At 36.8% G+C, this 19,274-nt stretch overlaps 2 protein-coding genes across 5 annotated transcripts in view; one reads left to right on the plus strand and one right to left on the minus strand.

Annotated features, from left to right (window-relative positions):
• The window catches only part of Ecm2 (extracellular matrix protein 2), a 33,295-nt gene extending 17,558 nt beyond the window's left edge, over nt 1–15,737 (minus strand). For 2 of the 4 annotated variants that reach the window (XM_026406937.2, XM_026406935.2), the window contains exons 1-4: nt 15,633–15,737; nt 14,994–15,043; nt 5,164–5,475; nt 692–880 (exon numbers count right to left, since the gene is read on the minus strand). In XM_026406937.2, the coding sequence (XP_026262722.2) occupies nt 692–880; nt 5,164–5,452 (478 nt within the window). In that variant the 5' untranslated portion in view covers nt 5,453–5,475; nt 14,994–15,043; nt 15,633–15,737. Of the gene's footprint in view, nt 1–691; nt 881–2,141; nt 2,221–5,163; nt 5,476–14,993; nt 15,044–15,632 lie in introns of those variants that run through there. The other 2 variants (XM_026406936.2, XM_026406938.2) reach the window with 2 other exon arrangements.
• The window catches only part of Cenpp (centromere protein P), a 219,901-nt gene that overhangs the window by 158,943 nt on the left and 41,684 nt on the right, over nt 1–19,274 (plus strand). The window lies entirely within an intron of this gene.

Raw genomic sequence — 19,274 nt, forward strand, 5'->3', positions numbered from 1 at the left:
TCTGTAGGAGCACTCTGCCAGGTTATAGAAAAGAGAAAATGTCTCTCTCTCTCCCTCTCAAATTATTTAAAAAGTGCTTGTTTCTTTTTACAAGTCATTGACTTGGCTTTTCTCACAAGAGGACTGGGCCTTCCTCCAAAGGACCTCTACTTGGTTAGGTACCAGCCTCACTGGAGAGGGGTCAGTGAGGATCTAAGAAAACTGTTCCACACAAAACCTGTATTTCCCTGAAGATTACTCAGGCCATGAAGCAGGTTCCCGTGTTGCCCTGGAGTGTTTGGGAATAGCCAGGAGACTTGAAGCTTTGTTCTCATGACTTCAGTATCTTCATTTGAAATGGTAACTGTACCCATGGTGAGTTGGATTAAGTGAGATAATGCCTGTACAGATCAGACCAAAGTGCTTAATTCATAATAACCCATGGTCTACTGTAAAAATTCTGTCACTGTATGTTTAAAGCTAGAAGTCACATGTGGAATGTAGTCTGGTCCTACTCTAATAGAGTCACAGTCTTGATGTTCTATACCCTGCCTACATACTTCCTAAGACTCTGTGTGTATGAGCACTGTGCCTTATTTTAAGTAGGTTGATAGCTAGTTCATCATCACTTACAGCTTAAAGTAGTAACAAAATAAAAACAAGTAGAAGTTAAAGACACACGTGATGTTTTGTTTTGGCTAAATCTCTATACCAGTATCAGTGCAGATGGGGCAGCATTCCCCTTCAGGTACAACAGTGTGGGGGCACATCTGGGGGTGGCACATGGTTTCATCACAGAGCACTTTTCCATCTGAGCAGAGGCAGGTGGTGCAGGGCTCAGGAGACCATACAGCTTTGTTGTACATAGTTATGCCCTTTACCAAGCAGTGTCCCTTTTTTCCTAGAAGAGAATAATAACACATTTAAATTTCTTAAGTAGTTACCAGCATTTGTGAATGGACGTGGGCAAGATGTGAAGTCAAACTGATATAACCGGCCAAGAGCAGAATCTGTGTGCACAGGGTATACATTTGTACACAGGGTAAAAAGGGCCTCTGAAATGTTTTTCACTGGCTCTCTTTTCAGCTGCTTTCACTAAACCTCTGAAAATGATCTCCCCATGGCAACTTGACTGTGAACCACACATTCAGCCTGTCTTTCAGGATAGGCTAAGTTACACAACAGAAGGAACAACCTCTAAATCTCAGTTGTTACTTGTTCAATTTGACAACAAGCAGGCTTCCCAGATTGCCACAGTGATAAGAAAGAGGTTGAAAATCACACTTGAGTTCCAAGTGTCTAATCGTACTGGCCAAAGCAAATTGTATGGCTATATCTAACTTCAGAGGGGGAAGCAGTGCAGTTCTATGGCGTCCCCAGAGAGCTGGAACAGCGCCAGTAACCACCCATATCCCATGCTTGTGGATATAAACACGGGAAAGGTGAAACAGACAGCCTGTTTCTGTGGATATCTCAGTAAGACATTGCAGCTGTCTCTTTTCCAGTTCTTATATTATTCAAATAAAATTTGCATACCATAATAGTTGCCCTTTTAAAGTGCACAGTGCAGTGGTATTTAGTATATTCACTTCTGTACCTATGCTTGTCCACTTATCTGCAACCCCGTATCAGCTAGCTGTAATAGAGAATATTAAGGAATATTTTCTTTCCACCCCAGGTATCATTGCTGATGCCTTTCCTCCATCTGAGCCACCGTCCTCAAATTCTACCCCTAGATGAGCTCTCACTGGTCTCCTCTTTACCCAACCCCTGCCACTGTCTCAGCCCATTCAGGACCTATCTATCTCTCATTTTGATACTTGCAAATAAACTAATCTCACCCATCTATTCATTCTGGAAAAAAATAAACATGATTTTCCCCCCTAATTTTATAAGCACTATAGCTAAACCCTTTCAAAACTCATAACAGTTTGTTTTACAGAGATGAAAAAAATTAACTTCAAATTTTTATTGAATTATAAAGGATATAAAATAGCCAAAATAATTTTAAGAAAAAGCTAGAGGCCTCACACTTCCATATTTTAAGAAACTACAAAATGTTTACTACAAAGCTACAGTGACCAGCTTATGCTAGTGTGAATATTGAAAGACCACACATCTATGGCCAATTAATTTTCAAGAAGGATAGAAAAACCACTTACTGAAGAAAGGAAAGTCTCTTCACCAAGTGGTGCTGGGACAACTGGATTTCCATATGCAAAAGAATGAGGTTGAACTTCTACCTTGCACCAAAAACAAAATATAACTCAAAATGGGTCAAAAACCTAAATATATAAAAGCTAAGACTATAAAGTTCTTTGAAGAAGATATAGGGGTAAATCTTCATGACCTCGTGTTTGGCAACAGATTCTTAGATATGAAACAAAAAACACAAGCAATGAAAGAAAACAAAAGATACTGTCAAGAAATAAAAAGGCAGCATCAGGGAAAGAAAATGATTGCAAGTCATATAAGGTCTCTTATCTAAACATATGGTTACAGAAGTCTCTAGAGAAAAAGACAACACAATTTAAAAATGGGCAAAGAGTGTTGGGGCTGTAGCTCATTGGTGGAGCGCTTGCCCAGCATGCATGGGGCACTGGGTTCAATCCTCAGCACAACATAAAAATTAACAAATAAAATAAAGGCATTCTGTCCATCTACAACGACAAAAAAAATTAAAAATGGGCAAAGAGCTTGAATAGACATTTCTCCAAAGAAGATAAACAATGGACTGTAAGTCATAAAGTCTAATGCCCAACATTATTTGTCAATAGAGATGTGCAAATCAAAATCACAATGAGTTTCTACTTCATACTCACTAGAATAAGAGTTAAAAATTTTTTTAATATTTTTTTGTTGCAGATGGACACATTACCTTTATTTATTTTTTTATTTATTTTTGTGTGGTGCTGAGGATCACACCCAATGCCTCACACATGCCAGGCAAGCACTCTACAACTGAGCTACAGCCCCAGCCATAAAACAATATATTAAATTTAGCATCACCTTATGGCCCAGAACTTTCACTTCTAGGAATTGAAACAGGTGTTCAAATAAAATTCAACAAATGTCCATTGCTACACTACTCACATTAGCCAAAGGGTAGAAGCAACCCAAATGTCTATGAAGTGATGAATGGATAAATAAACAAAAAATGTAATTTTCCATAAATGGAATATTATTTTCAGCTATAAAAAGGAATGAAGTTCTGATACATAGTAAACATGGCTGAGCCTAAAAATGTCACATATTGTATGATTCCATTTATGTGAAATTTTCAGAATAGGCAGATTCATAGAGACAGATAACAGATGAGGGGTTGCCAAGTGTTGTAGGTAGGAAGGAATGAGGATTTTTTTTGTCCCGGGGTGTTTTTTTATATATATTTTTTTTCTTTAGTTATTGATAGATCTTTATTTTTTTATTTATTTAAACATGGTGCTGAGAATTGAACCCAGTGCCTCACACATAAGGCAAGTACACTACCGCTGAGCCACAATCCCAGCCCCCAGGGTTTTCTTTTGAGGTGAAGAAAATGTTCAGGAACAGATAGTGGTCATTGTGAATGTACTATAAATACGACTGAATTTACTTTAAAATGGTAAAGTTTATGTTATTTGTAGTAATACAGTAAAAAAAGAAATATTTGGGCTGGGGCTGTAGCTCAGTGGCAGAGTGCTTGCCTAGCATGTGTGAGGCACTGGGTTCAATCCTTAGCATCATATAAAAATAAACAAGTAAAGTTATTCTGTCCATCTACAGCTATAAAAATTTTTTTAAAAAAGAAATATTTTAAGATCACTGTGAAAACATTTTTGACAATTTAGAATGTTTAATATACATCTTCTGTACTTTTTATGCATATCATCCTATATTACATATATTTAAAATTTTTTTCAGATGGGCATAGAGCTATGAGGATTATGTGCCTATAATCCCAGCTACTGAGAGGCTGAGGCAAGGTGGTTGCTGGAACCCACAAGTTAGAGATCAGACTGAGCAACACAGCAAGACCCTATCTCAAAAATAAATAAATATGAAAATAAATTTTTAAACAGATGTGAGATCACATTATGTGTACTACTTTTAGATCTTTTAATTTTTTTATTATTATAGCCTGATATCTTTTTCCTTAACTAAGAAAATTTGCTTTATCTTTCTTTAGTGGTTATGGATACACTTCTATAACAATGACTGTTTTAGTTGATTTCTTTGCCTCTCATTTCCCACTTATGGTGTAAATGTCGCCTAAATCACCAATTTTTGTGATAATGGTATGTTTTTTTTTTCTGTTAACTCAATGGAAATAGTAATTTAGAAGCATTTGGTCTTATTGAGATAATGTATAAATTACTGGCCATAGAAAATTATATGATGTTGTTTTCTTTTGTCTTTTCAAAGTTCTGTTAAATGGTGACATACCTATAATTACTTTTTTTCTTATAAACTTAGAAAAATGTGGTTCATTAAATACTAGTTTTTAAAAATACCTAATTGAAACCTTTACCAGAATTTCCAGTCTTTTCAACCTTTAAAAAGGTAGTAATTTAGTCTTTTTTATTATTTTATTTTTTAGTTGTAGTTGGACATAATACCCTTATTTCATTTATTTATTTTTATGTGGTGCTGAGGACTGAATCCAGGTCTCGCTCGTGCTAGGTGAGCGCTCTACCACTTTGCCACAACCCCAGCCCGTAATTTAGTCTTTTTATAAAATAAATTCAGTGGCTTTCACTCCATTTCTGAAAAAAATTTGGATTGAAATATTTAATAACTATGTGTTCATAAAATCATTTAAATAATTTATTTCTATTCTATATAATCTGTAGTTACAAATGAAGAAGCCCCTTAAATATTTTTTAATTTAGCTGGATTATGATTATAACTATTTAAAATGCATAAAATGCATTCAAACTGGAAAGAAATAACCCAAAATGATAGCTTTGATTTTATTAGCATAGTGATAGGATAATTTTTTTATTTTTCCAATAATTTTGTATAATTATGTTTCTTAAATTAATTTTTTTACATTATTCTAAAATGTACATTTTTAGATTAAACCAAAAGTTAGGAAGTGTGCTAACTTGGATTTTTCTTTTAAAATTTAATTTCATGGAGGTTCTCTTTCTCTCTCTCTCTTGCCTCTCCCAATCTTCTTTCTCTCTCACACTATTCTCTTACCTGGTAAAACATCATAGCTTGATTCTACTCCAGGAAAACTTGAAATTGATTCAAACTTTTCCTCTGTGCTGTAATCAAAGTGAACTGTGGGAAATGTTCTTGCTACTGGTGCAACAGTTGTTTGTGGAATTCCAGCGTGTCTGTTTGACCTGTGGTTGAGTGAGGAACTTTTTCTCAGTCTTCGATAATACATCTTCCCCCTTTGCTTTCTAGGAGTGTCTTCATTTTGTCCAAAGTCAGGTTGGAAAATGATAAGCAGAACAAAACAGAACCAAACTGCAAACTTCATGTTTGCTTTAGTGAATCTGGTTTCTAGAATGAAACAAAATTTCAAAATTAGTGCTGACTGAATTTTTATCCTGAAAATTGGCTTGTTATTGCTAGTAATTTCTCAGTAGGAAGGCTTTGAGAAATAATGTTGATGTGATGCATGGGTTATATCCTATGATATTACTGCCAAATCAAAATTTGGACTTTTTCTATAAAAATCAAAGAACGTTTCACATCTTTATCTCTAGACCAGGTTTGAGCAAACTTGGACCATAAAAGGCCAAATAGTAAATATTTCAGGTATTATAACTGTGTTCTCTGTTGTGACTATTCAGCTGTGCCACTGTAGCATAAAGTCAGCCACAGATGATATGCAAATGAATGAGTATGTCTTTGTTCCAATAAAATACTCATTACTGTCAAAGACAGACTTGGCACCTGGGCTGCAGTCAGGTGACTCCTCTCTGGGCCTCACTATGCTCTGGGTTTTTGGCAATTACTTAAGAGATTTCTCTTCACCTGTCTGCTAAGGCATTCTGTGACTAAAATCACCTACAACCCATTTCACCTGTCTTTCTGGTTTTTTGTTTTTTGGTTTGGTTTTTGATTTTTGGTTCTGGGGATTGAACTCAGGTGTACTCAACCACTGAGCCATATCCCCAGCCCTATTTTTGTATTTTATTTAGAGGCAGAGTCTCACTGAGTTGCTTAGTCCCTTGCCTTTGCTGAGGTTGGCTTTGAATTCACAATCCTCCTGCCTCAGCCTCCTGAGCTGCTGGGATTACAGGTATGTACCTCTACACCCAGCTCCTGTGTTTCTATTTTGATATCTTATTCTCTAGCTTTCTAATTTATTGGGGAATGACCTGATTGTACCACATAAAAGTAACAGTGACATGACATCAGTGATAAACAAAAGAAAGAGAGTAACTCTTAATTGGCAGGTCTAGTGGCCAGTGCAGTGCAGGGCCAAGCATGTTGTGAAACTAAAAAAGGACTTTGAGAAAATAAGTATTTAGGCACAGTTTAGCCATCAGCATTGGGTCAGATGACTGGTGCATTCCAGTGAGGTTGGGTAGTACGGACAGGTAAAGAGAAATTTCCACAGGTAATTGCCAGGACTGCAGTCAGAGCTCCCCTGAACTTCAATTAGTTCTGCCAGCGAAGCTGGTGCAACTTCCACTGCCTCTCAAAAGTCAGCTGAGACACCTTTTTTACATGCACACACTCCACCCCCACCCCCATGCACCACTTGCTGCCTCATCCTACAGCCCTTCTGCAGTCCTCGGCAGCTAACCTCATACTTATTAGTAAAAATTCAATCTTTTCTACTTAAGATCAGGCACAATGCAAGGACATCAGTTCACAGCACTTCTTTCTGCTCAACATTTTACTGCATTTTCTAGCCAGTATAATAATACAAGTTCAAGAAATAAAATATGTGTCCATATTGTACATAAATACCATTTTATAATCTCTGAACAGATAGTTTTTATTGTTGTTCTTGGGGAGGCTTCATTTTGTTTTGTTTTTGGTAGTGGGAATTGAACTCAGGGGCAGCACCACCGAGCTACATTCCCAGTCCTTTTTACTTCATAACTTGCTGAGGCTGGCCTCAAACTTATGATCCTCCTGCCTCAGCAGGAATTACAGGTGTGTGCTCCTTCACCCAGCAGAAAATACATTTTTAATGTGGAACAGGGCATATTTACTAACAGACCCAAATATATTTTGTCTTCCTATAACATTTAAGAAGACTAGGATTTTAATTCTTATAAACCTGCCCTTTTTAGAAAATGCATCCAGAATGAAAAAAAATAAAGAAAGAAAACTGGATTTATTTACAAATGCCTTAGTCATTTATATAGAAAATCTCATGGAATTCACCAAAAAAGCTCCTACAACTAATAAGAGAATTTAGCAAGGTGTTAGGATGTAAGATCAATCTACAAAAATCAAGGCCATTTCTATGTACTAACTACAATCAGAAATAGAAGTAAAAAATACAGTACCATTTATAATAGCATAAAAATGTGAAATACTAAAGAATACTTCTGACAAAAGATTGGCACAGTGTTCATCTTGGAACTTATAAAAGTGTTGCTAAAAACAATGAAGACCTCTACGTAGAAATACATACCATGTATGTGGATCAGATGACTCAATGTTGTTAATTTCTCAATTCTTCCCCATATTAATCTATAGATTTATCACAAAACCAATTCTAGCAGGCTGTTTTGGTTAAAAATTGACAAGTTAGTTCTAATTTTATCTGGAAACTATAGAAGGTATAGACTACCCTGTAGTGAAAACATGTCTGTGTTTGCCTCAAGACAGGGGTGAGGGTTTATCTGTGAGACAGGTGGCAATCACCAAAGGTCATGAGGGAGCTTTTGAAGGTGGTGATGTTCATTTTCTGAATTGCGGTGGTAGTTTTACAGGTACCTTTATGTATGCTTTAATTTTCAGTTGTCTTCACTATTGTACTTGGACAGGGCTATCACTTTATGTTATGAGGAAGTAACACATTTAAGTTGTGTATTAACAAAAGCCACAGTCTACACTAGTCCCAGGTACTTAACAATGTTGTATGATCTACATTTTAATCAGGGAGGGGAAATCATGTCATGTAGGACCTTAGGAGGTAGGCCATGGAGCTGATAGTAGTTGCAGCTAGGGCTGAGAAATTACAGCCCAGAAGACACATTGGGCCTGCTAACTTGTTTCTGTACAACCTTCAAGCTAAAATGTTTTTGTTGTTTTTAAATAGTTAAAAAAATATATAGCTGGGATGTTTCTCAGTGGTAGAATACTTATCAAACATATACAAGTCCTTGGATATGATTCCCTGCTCTGCTAAAAAAAAAAAAAACATTTTATGATAGATGAAATCATATGAAATTAAAATTTCAGGGCTGGGGTTGTGGCTCAGAGGTAGACTGCTTGTCTAGCATGTCTAAGGCACTGGGTTCAATCCTCAGCACTACATAAAAATAAAATAAAGATATTGTGTGTACCTATAACTAAAAAATAAAAATAAATTTCAGTGTACATAAAGTATATACACTGGAACACACCATGCTCATTTGTTTCTGTATTGTTTATGGTTGGGTCTACAGTAGCAGGGCTCAGTAGTTGCAATCAAGAGTCATAATCTGGCCTACAAAATCTAAAGTCATTTACAGCAAATGGTTGCCAGCTCATAGTTTAGAGCAGTGCTTCTCAGTTGTGGAGGGATTTTGTCCTCTGGGGATATTTGGCAATTTCTGGAGACATTTTTAGTAGTCATAGTTGGGAAGGGCAATGTAGGTGTCCAGTGGGAAGAGGCCAGGAATGCTGTTACACATCTTACTGTGTGCAGGGCAGCCTGCTGCAACAGAGAATCAGCTGGCCCAAATATCAATTGTGCTGAGGTCCATGAAACCTGATTTAGAGTTATTCTAGGCTTTTAATCAAGACAATCACATGTTGCTATAGGCAAAACATAATGAATTATAATTGGATGGAGTCTTTCTTTGGTTAGTTATCAAAAGAAACAGTGGAAAATAATCATCATTTCCATATGGTAACCTCCTTCCCAAAGTTTTCTCCCAAGTCCAAGACTTTGTTTTCATTTGATCTATTTCCAAGTCTTGTACTGCATGTCAGAGAGGAAAAAAACAGACTCATTATCCTCCATATTGATCTTTAAATTCTTAATGGCAGATGGCACTACTGCTGGTGTCATTGTGCACATTATGCATGCAATTTCTGCAGTCAGAATTCTGATCCTTGATTTCTGAACCTCCTTGGAGTTTGTTGTGTTTCTCTTATGTCTAGGTGATTCTATTGTTTCCTAGCATGCTGTATGGAACTTGCTTTGATTGAACTTCTGACATCATCTACTTTTCTGTAGTGGGGAACTCTAATTCCTTGGGCCTCACCTTGTATTCACACAGCATTGGCAGAAAGTTCCTCCTTAGCTTAAGATACAATTTGTTGTCCACATGATAGCCCATGTGAGATTTAAAAGCCGGGTGCAATGGCACACTCCTCCCTGAATCCCAGCGGCTCGGGAGACTGAGGCAGGAGGATCATGAGCTCAAAGGCAGCCTCAGCAAAAGTGAGGCCCTAAGCAACTCAGTGAGACCCTGCCTGTAAATAAAATACAAAATAGGGCCGGGATGTGGCTTAGTAGTTGAGTGTCCCTGAGTTCAATCCCCAGTACCCCCAAAAAGAGATTTAAAGATAAAACCATGTTCACAGTTTTTTTCTGAGTTCTTAATATTTTTCATCAGTGATTTTTAAAATGTGTTTAAATTTAGAAAAACAATACATATTTTTTGAAACCAAAATGATACAGAAGTCTATAAGGCAGAAAAGACAAGTTGTCTTAACCATAATTCATAGTTTAGTACAAGGGTGGTCAAATGTTTTCATTAAGGGCCAGAGAGTAAATATTTTGGGGTTTGCAGGCCAGTGTTCTCTGTCACAGCTACTCAGCTTTGTTACTGTAGCCACAAAGTAACCCTTGAAAATAAGGAAATGGGTAGGCATAACTGTGTTCTGATGGCACTTTGTTTAAAAACAGGATTTGGTCTGTGGGCTACAGCTTTCCAACCCCAAGTTTAGTATGTCTTTCATGACCCCTTCTAATGAACATATACATTTGAGCATAAATGGCATTGTTGCATATATCATATATCACCTGGAAGTATTCTTGATTTTATTTTTAAATTTTTAATTTACAAATAATAGTAAAGTCTCTGTTGTTTTTAAACTATATTATTCTGGGTTGACTTTTTGATGTAGTTTAGCATTTATGAATCACTTTGGTCAAGCTTATTAATAAATCTTGGAGCCCTGTTATAGGTAGCTACAAGTGCAGAATTGTTATCTTTCTGGTACTTTTATCATTATATCAGTACTCTTCACATCTCTAGTATTGCTTTTTGCCAAAATAGCTACTTTGTCTAATGTTGGTATAGTTGCTTTCTTTTGGTTAATATCTGCTTTATATAAATGTGTACATACATAATGTGTGTATCCTTTTTTTGTATCATTTTTCTTTCAGCCTTTCTATTTTTTTTTTTTCATTTTTGTGTTGCTGGGCCAGGGCCTCCTGTGTGCTAGGTAAGTGTTCCAGCACTGAGCTACATCCCCAGCCCTATTATATTTTTGATACGCTTTTTATTAGTAGCATTTTTAATGAAGTCTGGTAATCTTTGAATCTTGATTGGAACATATAACCTGTTTATATTTAATGTAATAGTTGATACGTTTGAGTTTAAACCTACTTTTTGATGATTCGCTTTCTATTTTTTTCCTGTTTATTCTATATTCCTTTTTCCATTTTATTGCTCTCTTTTTAACTGACTTAATTTTTTGTCATTCCATGATATACTTTCTACTATTCCGTTTTTTTGTAGAAATCACCACGTACATCCTTGACTTATCAATGTCTAATATAAATTAGTACCTTGTCCTTTTCCTGGACAATGCAAAAACTAGTACAAACTTGTCTCCAGTTGGCCCATCCTGGCACATATGCCACTCTTAGTTTTTTAATTCTAGATAGATCTTAAACCCTCAAAAGATTATTATCATCGTTATGTACTCAAAGTTCATCTAGATCTTTTTCAACCTTGCCACTATTATTTGGAGCTAGTAACTCTTTTTTTTTTTCCTGAGGAGCTGCTGCCTTTTGTTGTCACAGGCTATTTAACAGCATTGCTGGCCTCAACCCACTAGATGCCACAAGCACCTCCCCACCAGTTGAGACAACCAAATCTGTTTCCAGACATACCAAGTATGGCCTGCCCTGCAGTTGAGACCACTTACACAGATTTACCTAACATATTTATCCTATTCAGTTCTTCTCACTCCTTCCTTATCTCCAATCTTTTTAAGGATTATTTTTCTTCTGGTTAAAGAATATCTTTTAGTATTTACTTCTGTGCAGATCTGTTGAGGATCAGTTCTCTTTTTGTTTTTCTGAAAATGTTTAGATATCACCTTCATTTTGAAAGTATCTATTTTCTGGATATAGAATTTTAGGTTGAAAAGTGTTTCTAGAGCATTTTGAAGATACTCTTCCTATATCTTTATTGTTTCTGTTGATTCTGTTGAGAAGACATATCTCAAACTAATTATTAATTCTTTAAAAGAAACTTTTGCCCCCCGCCCTGACTGCTAAGATGTTCTCTTTGTCTTTGGTTTTCAGCTGTTTTGCTCCAATGTACATAGGTATGATTCTCATATCTGGGATTCACAGGACTTTCTGAATTTGTGTCCTAATGTTCATCAAATTTAGGACCATCTCAGCCCTTATCTCTTTGCACACAGGTCTATCCTGCTTCTCTCATCTCCTTGTCATGACTGCACTTACTGGTGTGACAGCCTCCTCATTATGTCTTCAATGTCACTTTGCCTCCTAATACTTTTTGTTCTGATGCTTCACGATTTACTTCAATCATTCTCCTCACTCATCTTTTGGTTCATTAATACTCTCTTCAGCCGTAGTTTATATACTATTAACTCCAGCTATTGACTTCTGTTGTTTCTTTTTATTGTTTCCAATTCTGTTGAAATTTTTACTCTTGTCTTTTACTTTTTTAATATATTTATCGTGTTTGCTATAAAGTCTGTGTTTGAAGAATAGTTTTCTGGACTCTCTATTATCATCTATTATTTCTTTAGGCTTGTAGTCATGTTGTTCTTTTTCCTTCATTTGCCTAAAGACCTTTGATTTGCTGCCAGACATAGTAGGAAAATTACTGAAAAATAGGATTTATGTATTTTCTATCCAAAGATTTACATTTTTGGTATGAGGTTGAGGGCACTACCAATCATGCACTGAATTATTTGAAGCTGACCTTCTATTTAATAATTACACTTTGGTTCCCATTTGAAACAGCCAATTTCACCAGCACTACTGTTCTCACCACCCCCACTTTTTGGCCCTTTTCCTTGTTTTTATATCTCTCCTGCCTCATCAGACTATTCTAAAGATCTGCTAACATTCTCAGCCACCTCCTCTGGAATCCACAGATTGCTCCAGAAGAAAAGCTCTTCCAAACCTCCCTGGATTTTAGGCCTAATCCAAACACTGGTCCTGTTGTTTTTCTCATCTTCCTACCTAGTTATTGTCAGCAGAACAATGAGTCTGACTTGCCTTGTAAGAGTAGCTCCTTAAGGTTCATTTTGCTTATTGCAGAAATATGTATCCTCTTAGAAAAAGTTACAGGTTGCAAAAGTTTGTGATTCTTATGTGTCTAAAAATACTTTCTATGTGATTGAAAATAGAATTATGGTTTCAAAATTATTTTAATCATTTTTCCATAGTACTTTGCAGATTATCAGCCCATTATTTTCTTATTTAGTGTTGATGAGACATTTGACTTGAAATCTGATTCACATCCCTTTGTAGAAATTTCTCTTCCTATGATTTTTTTAAAAATTTTTTCAGTGCATCTTTGATATTCAGAAATTTTCCTATGATATGCCTAGAAATAGTTTATTGTTGTTGTTCAGTTTTTCCTTCTTGGGATTTTTTTTTACTAAAAACTTCTCCCTTCAAGCTCTCTTTACTATCTGCTCTGTCCTATGCCTTTTCAAGACTACATTTTCACTCCTTTTTGGGGGTGGGGGGGGTTACCAGGAATTGACCTTAGGGGCACTTGGCCACTGAGGGACATCCCAACCCTATTTTGTATTTTATTTAGAGACAGGGTCTCGCTGAGTTGCTTAGCACCTCACCATTGCCAAGGCTGGCTTTGAACGCTCAATCCTCCTGCCTCAGCCTCCTGAGCTGCTGGGATTACAGGCGTGGGGCAGCTACATTTTCCCTCTTTAAACTTAATTCCATCTTTTCTCTATGAAGGACTCCTTAGTTTCTGTCCCACCAGGAATCCACTTATTTCCCAGTATAGCTATTTATATTCATGCACTTACTTGTTTGTAACATATCTTCTGTTATTTCTATGGACTTTGTAAGAGAAAAAGGGGCACAGTGTCTTTTGGTTTGCCCTCTTGAATCTCAGTCATTCTAAACTTCTTCTGCCAAAGTCACCCTCTAAGTCAGGTTTCACCTGTGTGGACCTGCCACTCCATCATCTTGGCTCAGCAGCCAGCAGTCTCTGAGGCAGCCCCTGTCCACTTTAGCAGTAAGCTTCATACATCATGTATGTATGTTAATTACTGCAGTGGTGTCAAATCCATTGCTGTAGGTCACTGAAATGACATACTTGAATAGCTTTTTATGATCTACTTTAGTTTCAGAAAAATTAACATGGGCTATATAAAGAAGCCTATTGGTACCTGAAATTGTAAAAGTTAACTCGTAGAGCAAGGTAGCATGTTGAAAAGGAGTAGCATTAGCAGCAGGGGAAAGCAATATAAAAATTTGAGCTGTGGGGCAGAGTAGAGCTAGAATTTGCGGAGGCAAGCGAACTCTGATGGACACACAGCATTAATGCTCTGCACGATATAAACTGTGTACACTGACATTTTCTTGGTTTGACAGTCATATGTGCAGACCCACTGTCCTGTGAAAGGTGAGGGTCTTGAGAAGGCAGGCCCTGATCTCAGAGCTCGAGGACAAACTCCCAGGAAGGTCTCCGGCATCTGGTTGTCCCAGCCTCCTAGAAGCACCCACTTGCCAGGGCATGGCCTACGTGAGTGTGCAGGAGGGTGTGCCTGCTTGACCCTAGTATTCACATCCCGGTAACATCACTCATTCTCTCTTTGTCCCTCAAGTCGACTCATTTTTCTTATCCAGAAATGTAATAGAAATGTACAGAAGTAAATTGACAGATATGTATCTTAATTTTGACAAAATTAGTGTCTCATTAAAATTTTAAATGAATTTTATGAAATGACCTCTTAAAAGTAATTTTATAATTGATGTTTAGGTCCTTGTTATTTTCAGTGGCCTATAGAATTTTGCTTTACATTTAATGTTTGCCTCAAAAAGCAACATTACAGTGGAGTGAATACGTTTCCAGAGCTAAAATTTTATGACACTCTAATCACAATATCTTTTTATCAGTAAAGTTTTTTCTTTTTAGCACTTTTGTGTTTATCCCAACATTAAATAGCATCTGTAAACTTGATTAACTTATCATTTTTCTCCAAAGTTTTTCATTAATTCTTAAGTAAAATTCTAAAATATTTAGAATTTTTACCTTCTGTTTGAAGTCATCAGGTATTATTTCTCCTTCTCATCACCCAACAGTTTTAAAATGAAAAACATCTTTTATTAATTCTTTGTTTTTTAGGACTTAAAAGTCAAGAAAGAATGAACTCTTCAAATAAATTTATACTTTTAGTCACATAATTCTATCTGAATATATGAAAATAATCTAATACTTATTCTATGAAGTTTGAAATACTTGGGAAGTAGTCATCCTGGGTGGGGGGGAAGAAACAAGTAAACAGAATAATGCACACTTCGAACTTTTAAAATCTATTAGTAAAGAGCTAATTTTCTCAAGAATTAAACATATTTGCACATAAAATACCCAGCTATCAAAACCATTCCACATGCTTTAGCAGAAACTTAGAATTTAAAGCTTTTTTACCTGGAAATCTAAACTAAGTAGACTTTTCTTGGTGTCATTTAAGTCTCCAGCTGAAAATGAAACAAAATCAGAGCTTTCTTTAAAAACAAAGAAAGAAGGGAATGTTGAAAATGTTAGCTGACTTCTTAGTAAAATCTAAAATCCTTCCCTTGGGAATAAATGCCTTTCAGTTCTTTGTGCAGAAAATCAGCCAAGAAAGTAACCAGGGAAATGGTTACCAAGGGAAATATTTTTTTAAAAAAAACTCAGGAAAAGTGGAAAACATCAGCGGGGTTTGGGGGGAGTGTTTCCTTTGCAGGCTGACAAGGCAGAGCTGAAAACACAAAAAGGAGCTTAAAAAATTTGTGGTTTCATAGGCTGTCTGCATAAAAAGTTTTGAAGTTCATGCCCACCAGCATATCACTTGAGCTTTATCAGTCTGTAGGGATGGTGCTCTTGTCTTGACTAAAGGCTGCATGTGTCTGGGATCCCTTTTAAATTTAAATCTCTCATCCTCTCTGCCAGCCCACCCCAGTCTCACACAATGTTGTAAACAAAACAATAACTGGCTACATCTAAATGCCATTGGAAATTATGTAACTCCTAACCACTAAGTAATAAAAAGAAACAGTGGGAAGAAGCTGTAAGGCTCCTAATTACCTGTTGTTCTGGCAAATTTGTTAGTTGTCTACTTTGGCCTCAGTTTCTTCGGCTGCACATGAGCAAGTTAGAGACAGGTCAGCACTCCACGCGCAATACTGCTGCCTGCGGGGCTCGGAGGGAGTTACTTAATGCTTCTGACTAAAGGTTCTTCCTCTGTACAGCTGGGATGCGGATATCCTTTTAATTTTTTGTGTGAAAATGAAAGGAGTAACATAAGAAAAGTGAGTAATTGTCGGCCTGTCATAAACTAGGTAATTACATAAGAACTATCAGGGATACAAATTATTTGACAGAGAAGGGCTGAATTTCTATTTTCACCAAATCTTAAAATGACCTGAACAGACTGAATTAAGATATGGACTAAGTACATTGATTACCCAAATTCTTGTAAATAATGAAAACTCTTTCATTTTTAAAAATGTAAATCTTCACTGCAGAATAATAAGTAGTGTTCTTAGAAGACAAGTAATTTTAATAAACTCTTTAAAGACTGAAGGCAGCTAGGTGTGGTGGCGCATACTTGTAATTACAGCAACTTGGGAAGCTGAGGCAGGAGGATTGAAGCCAGCCTCAGCAACTTAACAAGACCCTGTCTCAAAATAAAAAGGCCTGGTAGAGCACACCTCAGTTTAGTACCACAATTACCAGAAATGACCAAAGGTAGGAAGGCTTCATCTAAGAAAGGCACCACAGCACAAAATATGTGAGAGAGGACAGCTCTGTAGGTCTTCCAGGTTTAGGAGGGTCCTGGGGGCAGTGACATTGACTGGGAAGGTATACGCAAGAGGAACAGGGAAGAGGAACCGACTTCTCCCGATGTGCCAAGTATTCCATATTTGTCTGCACATAAGAACCATGTGCTGGTCCACTTGGCTGGAGTGGCTGGACAGTGAGGTGGGTGCCGGGAGGAACAGGGAGCCCCCATGTTCAGAGCCCAAACTAGCTATAAATACAACTCAACTCCAAGCACAATCTTGACAAACTTGGTCTACATGTTCAGAGATTTTGGTCAGTGTTTTATTAATCTTCAATTCTTATTCATAAGTAGATAGTCTGGGATTACCAAGCATTTGGAAAGAGTCTAACATTAGTGATGGGAACCCCTTCCCTTGCAATATACATTCACACATCTGATGATGACTTTGGAGATTAAAAATTTGATAACAGGGGCTGGGGTTGTAGCTCAGTGGTAGGGTGCTTGCCTTGCATGTGGAAGGCACTGGGTTTAATCCTCGGCACCACATAAAAATAAAATAAAGGTATTATGTCCATCTATAACTAAAAAAAGTATATATTTAAAAGAAAACTTGATAACACACAAGAAGCTCAATAGTCATGTTAGGAGATAAAGGTAAGGAAGCCTCCTACAAAATAGGACCAAAGGCAGAAAGGTAGATGGGATATAGAAAAGATGCAATTAAAGGACAAGTCAAGGAAGTTCACCATCTAGTTAGAAATTCCAGGAAAGTAAAATGGAGGGAGTTGTGTGATCAATGGAAAAACATTTCAAGAACATGTTCCAGAACTGAAGGGAAGGGATATCTATTATGGAAGGACCTGGCAAGAATTCATCATAATAGATGAAGTTTGACCCTCATCAAGGCACATCATTTTCAAATTTAAGAGTTCTGGAGACCTAGAGAAAATCTTACATACTTGAAAGACAAAAAGTAAATCATAGGATACTGGATTACATTGACATCAGACTGCCGAGAACAACTCTAAAATTAGGCAGATAGGGGATAAATTCTCAAAGAGTTGTTTCCAGACCAAAAGAAAAAGACATCTGAGCTCACAAATGGGCAAAAAGCCATAAACCAGCAGTTCAGAGAAGAGGAAGTAGCAGTGATCGATAGAATTGCTTCTCAACCTCAGTAATACTCAAAAAATATAAATTAAAACATTGTTTTTTTACTACCAAAGAGGAACATTGATGACAAACTTTGGGGATAGAGTTTGTGCATCTGTATTTTTTAAAAAATTCTTTAGTTATAGATGGCACAATATCTTTATTTTGTTTACTTATTCTTATGTGGTGCTGAGGATCGAACCCAGTGCCTCATATGTGCGAGGCAAATGCTCTGCCACTGAACCACAACCCCAGCCCCGTGCACCTGTATTTTTGAAAATTATCCAAATAATTTCAGTCTACAGTAGGGCTGAGGACCCCTGCAAATAAAAAATTATGGCCTGATTTTAAATACACATATTGGGTTTGTGTGATTTTTTGTTGTTGTTGATGTTTGGGTTTTTTTTGGGGGGGGTGTGTGTAGATGACAATGACATGCAGTATTGGCCAGTATGGGGGCAATAGGAAACTCTCCTACTTGAGAACAGCTTAACAATAGCTGTGCTATCTGTTCCCACATAGATACACAATTTCTATGCAAAAGAAACCTCCAGGAAAGTATTCTGAAGCACTATAGCCACAGATTTTTTTTAAATAAAATAATTAACCCTGTTGTATATTGATAGCTTTATGGCAGACCAAGAGGAAAAAAGCAATTTTTAAAAATGTACATTCATTATGTTTTTGCTTTCTTTTCTTTCTTTCTTTTTTTTTTTTCTTTTTGGTGGGGTGTGATACCCGGATACCCGGAGTTGAGCTCAGGGACACTCGACCACTGAGCTACATCCCCAGTCCTTTTTTTTTTTTTTTTTGTATTTATTTAGAGACAGGGTCTCACTGAGTTGTTTAGTGCCTCACTTTTTGCTAAAGCTGGCTTTGAACTCTGGATCATCCTGTCTCAGCCTCCCGAGTCTCTGGGATTGCAGACATGCATCACCACACCTGGCTCTTGCTGCCATCTTCTTTTTTTTTTTTTTTTTTTTAATCTTTATGTGGTGCTGAGGATTGAAACCAGGGTTTTGCATGTGCTAGGCAAGCACTCTCCCGCTGAGCCACAACCCCATCCCCTCTTGCCTTCTTTTGATATATGTAATTTAGCATCTTACTAGAGAAGAGGTTGGAAGGATTAAATAAAACTCTTGATAGTAGTTATTTTGAGTGATGGAATTATGATGGGTATTTTACTATGTAATTTGGGGGGGGGGCAGCAATGTTTCAGGCTTTTTAATAACCATATGAGAAAAGAATAATATTTTAAAAGAATATAAACAATCAGCAAAGAAGTTGTTCTTAAAAGAATGAGCATAGAGGAGTAATAGTAACTACCATGCTGAGATTGACATGGTTGCAGAAAAACAAATTTTACAATTTCTGAAGTCACTGCTCTAAAAGTTTGTGGTTTAATGGATTGTTACATGACTCCTTTTGCAGAAACTATTTTAACCACAGGAGTGCATGGAAACTGCTGGTATTACGTTTTCTTTGCCCCCTTTATTATTGCAGACATAATTATGTCCTGAAACTTGGCTCTGCAGGAACATGATGTTGATCACCAGAAGAATGTGAGCAGAGCCAGCAGCACCCACATCACAGGGTGGTCTGCCTGTGAGGATTCAGACTGGGGATATTTCCTTTATGTGCCATTTAAAAAAGGTGATCTTTTCAGTGTTTTCACCCTATGGTGTAGAATGCCAATGAGTTTGTTTTTATTTTAAGGGTGAAGTTGTTACAACATGACAACTTTATAAATATTAATCCCCCAGAAAAAGCTAAATTTTGGAGCTGTTAGA

Source organism: Urocitellus parryii, chromosome 13, assembly GCF_045843805.1.
Source record: "Urocitellus parryii isolate mUroPar1 chromosome 13, mUroPar1.hap1, whole genome shotgun sequence".
NCBI classification, from domain to species: domain Eukaryota; kingdom Metazoa; phylum Chordata; class Mammalia; order Rodentia; family Sciuridae; genus Urocitellus; species Urocitellus parryii.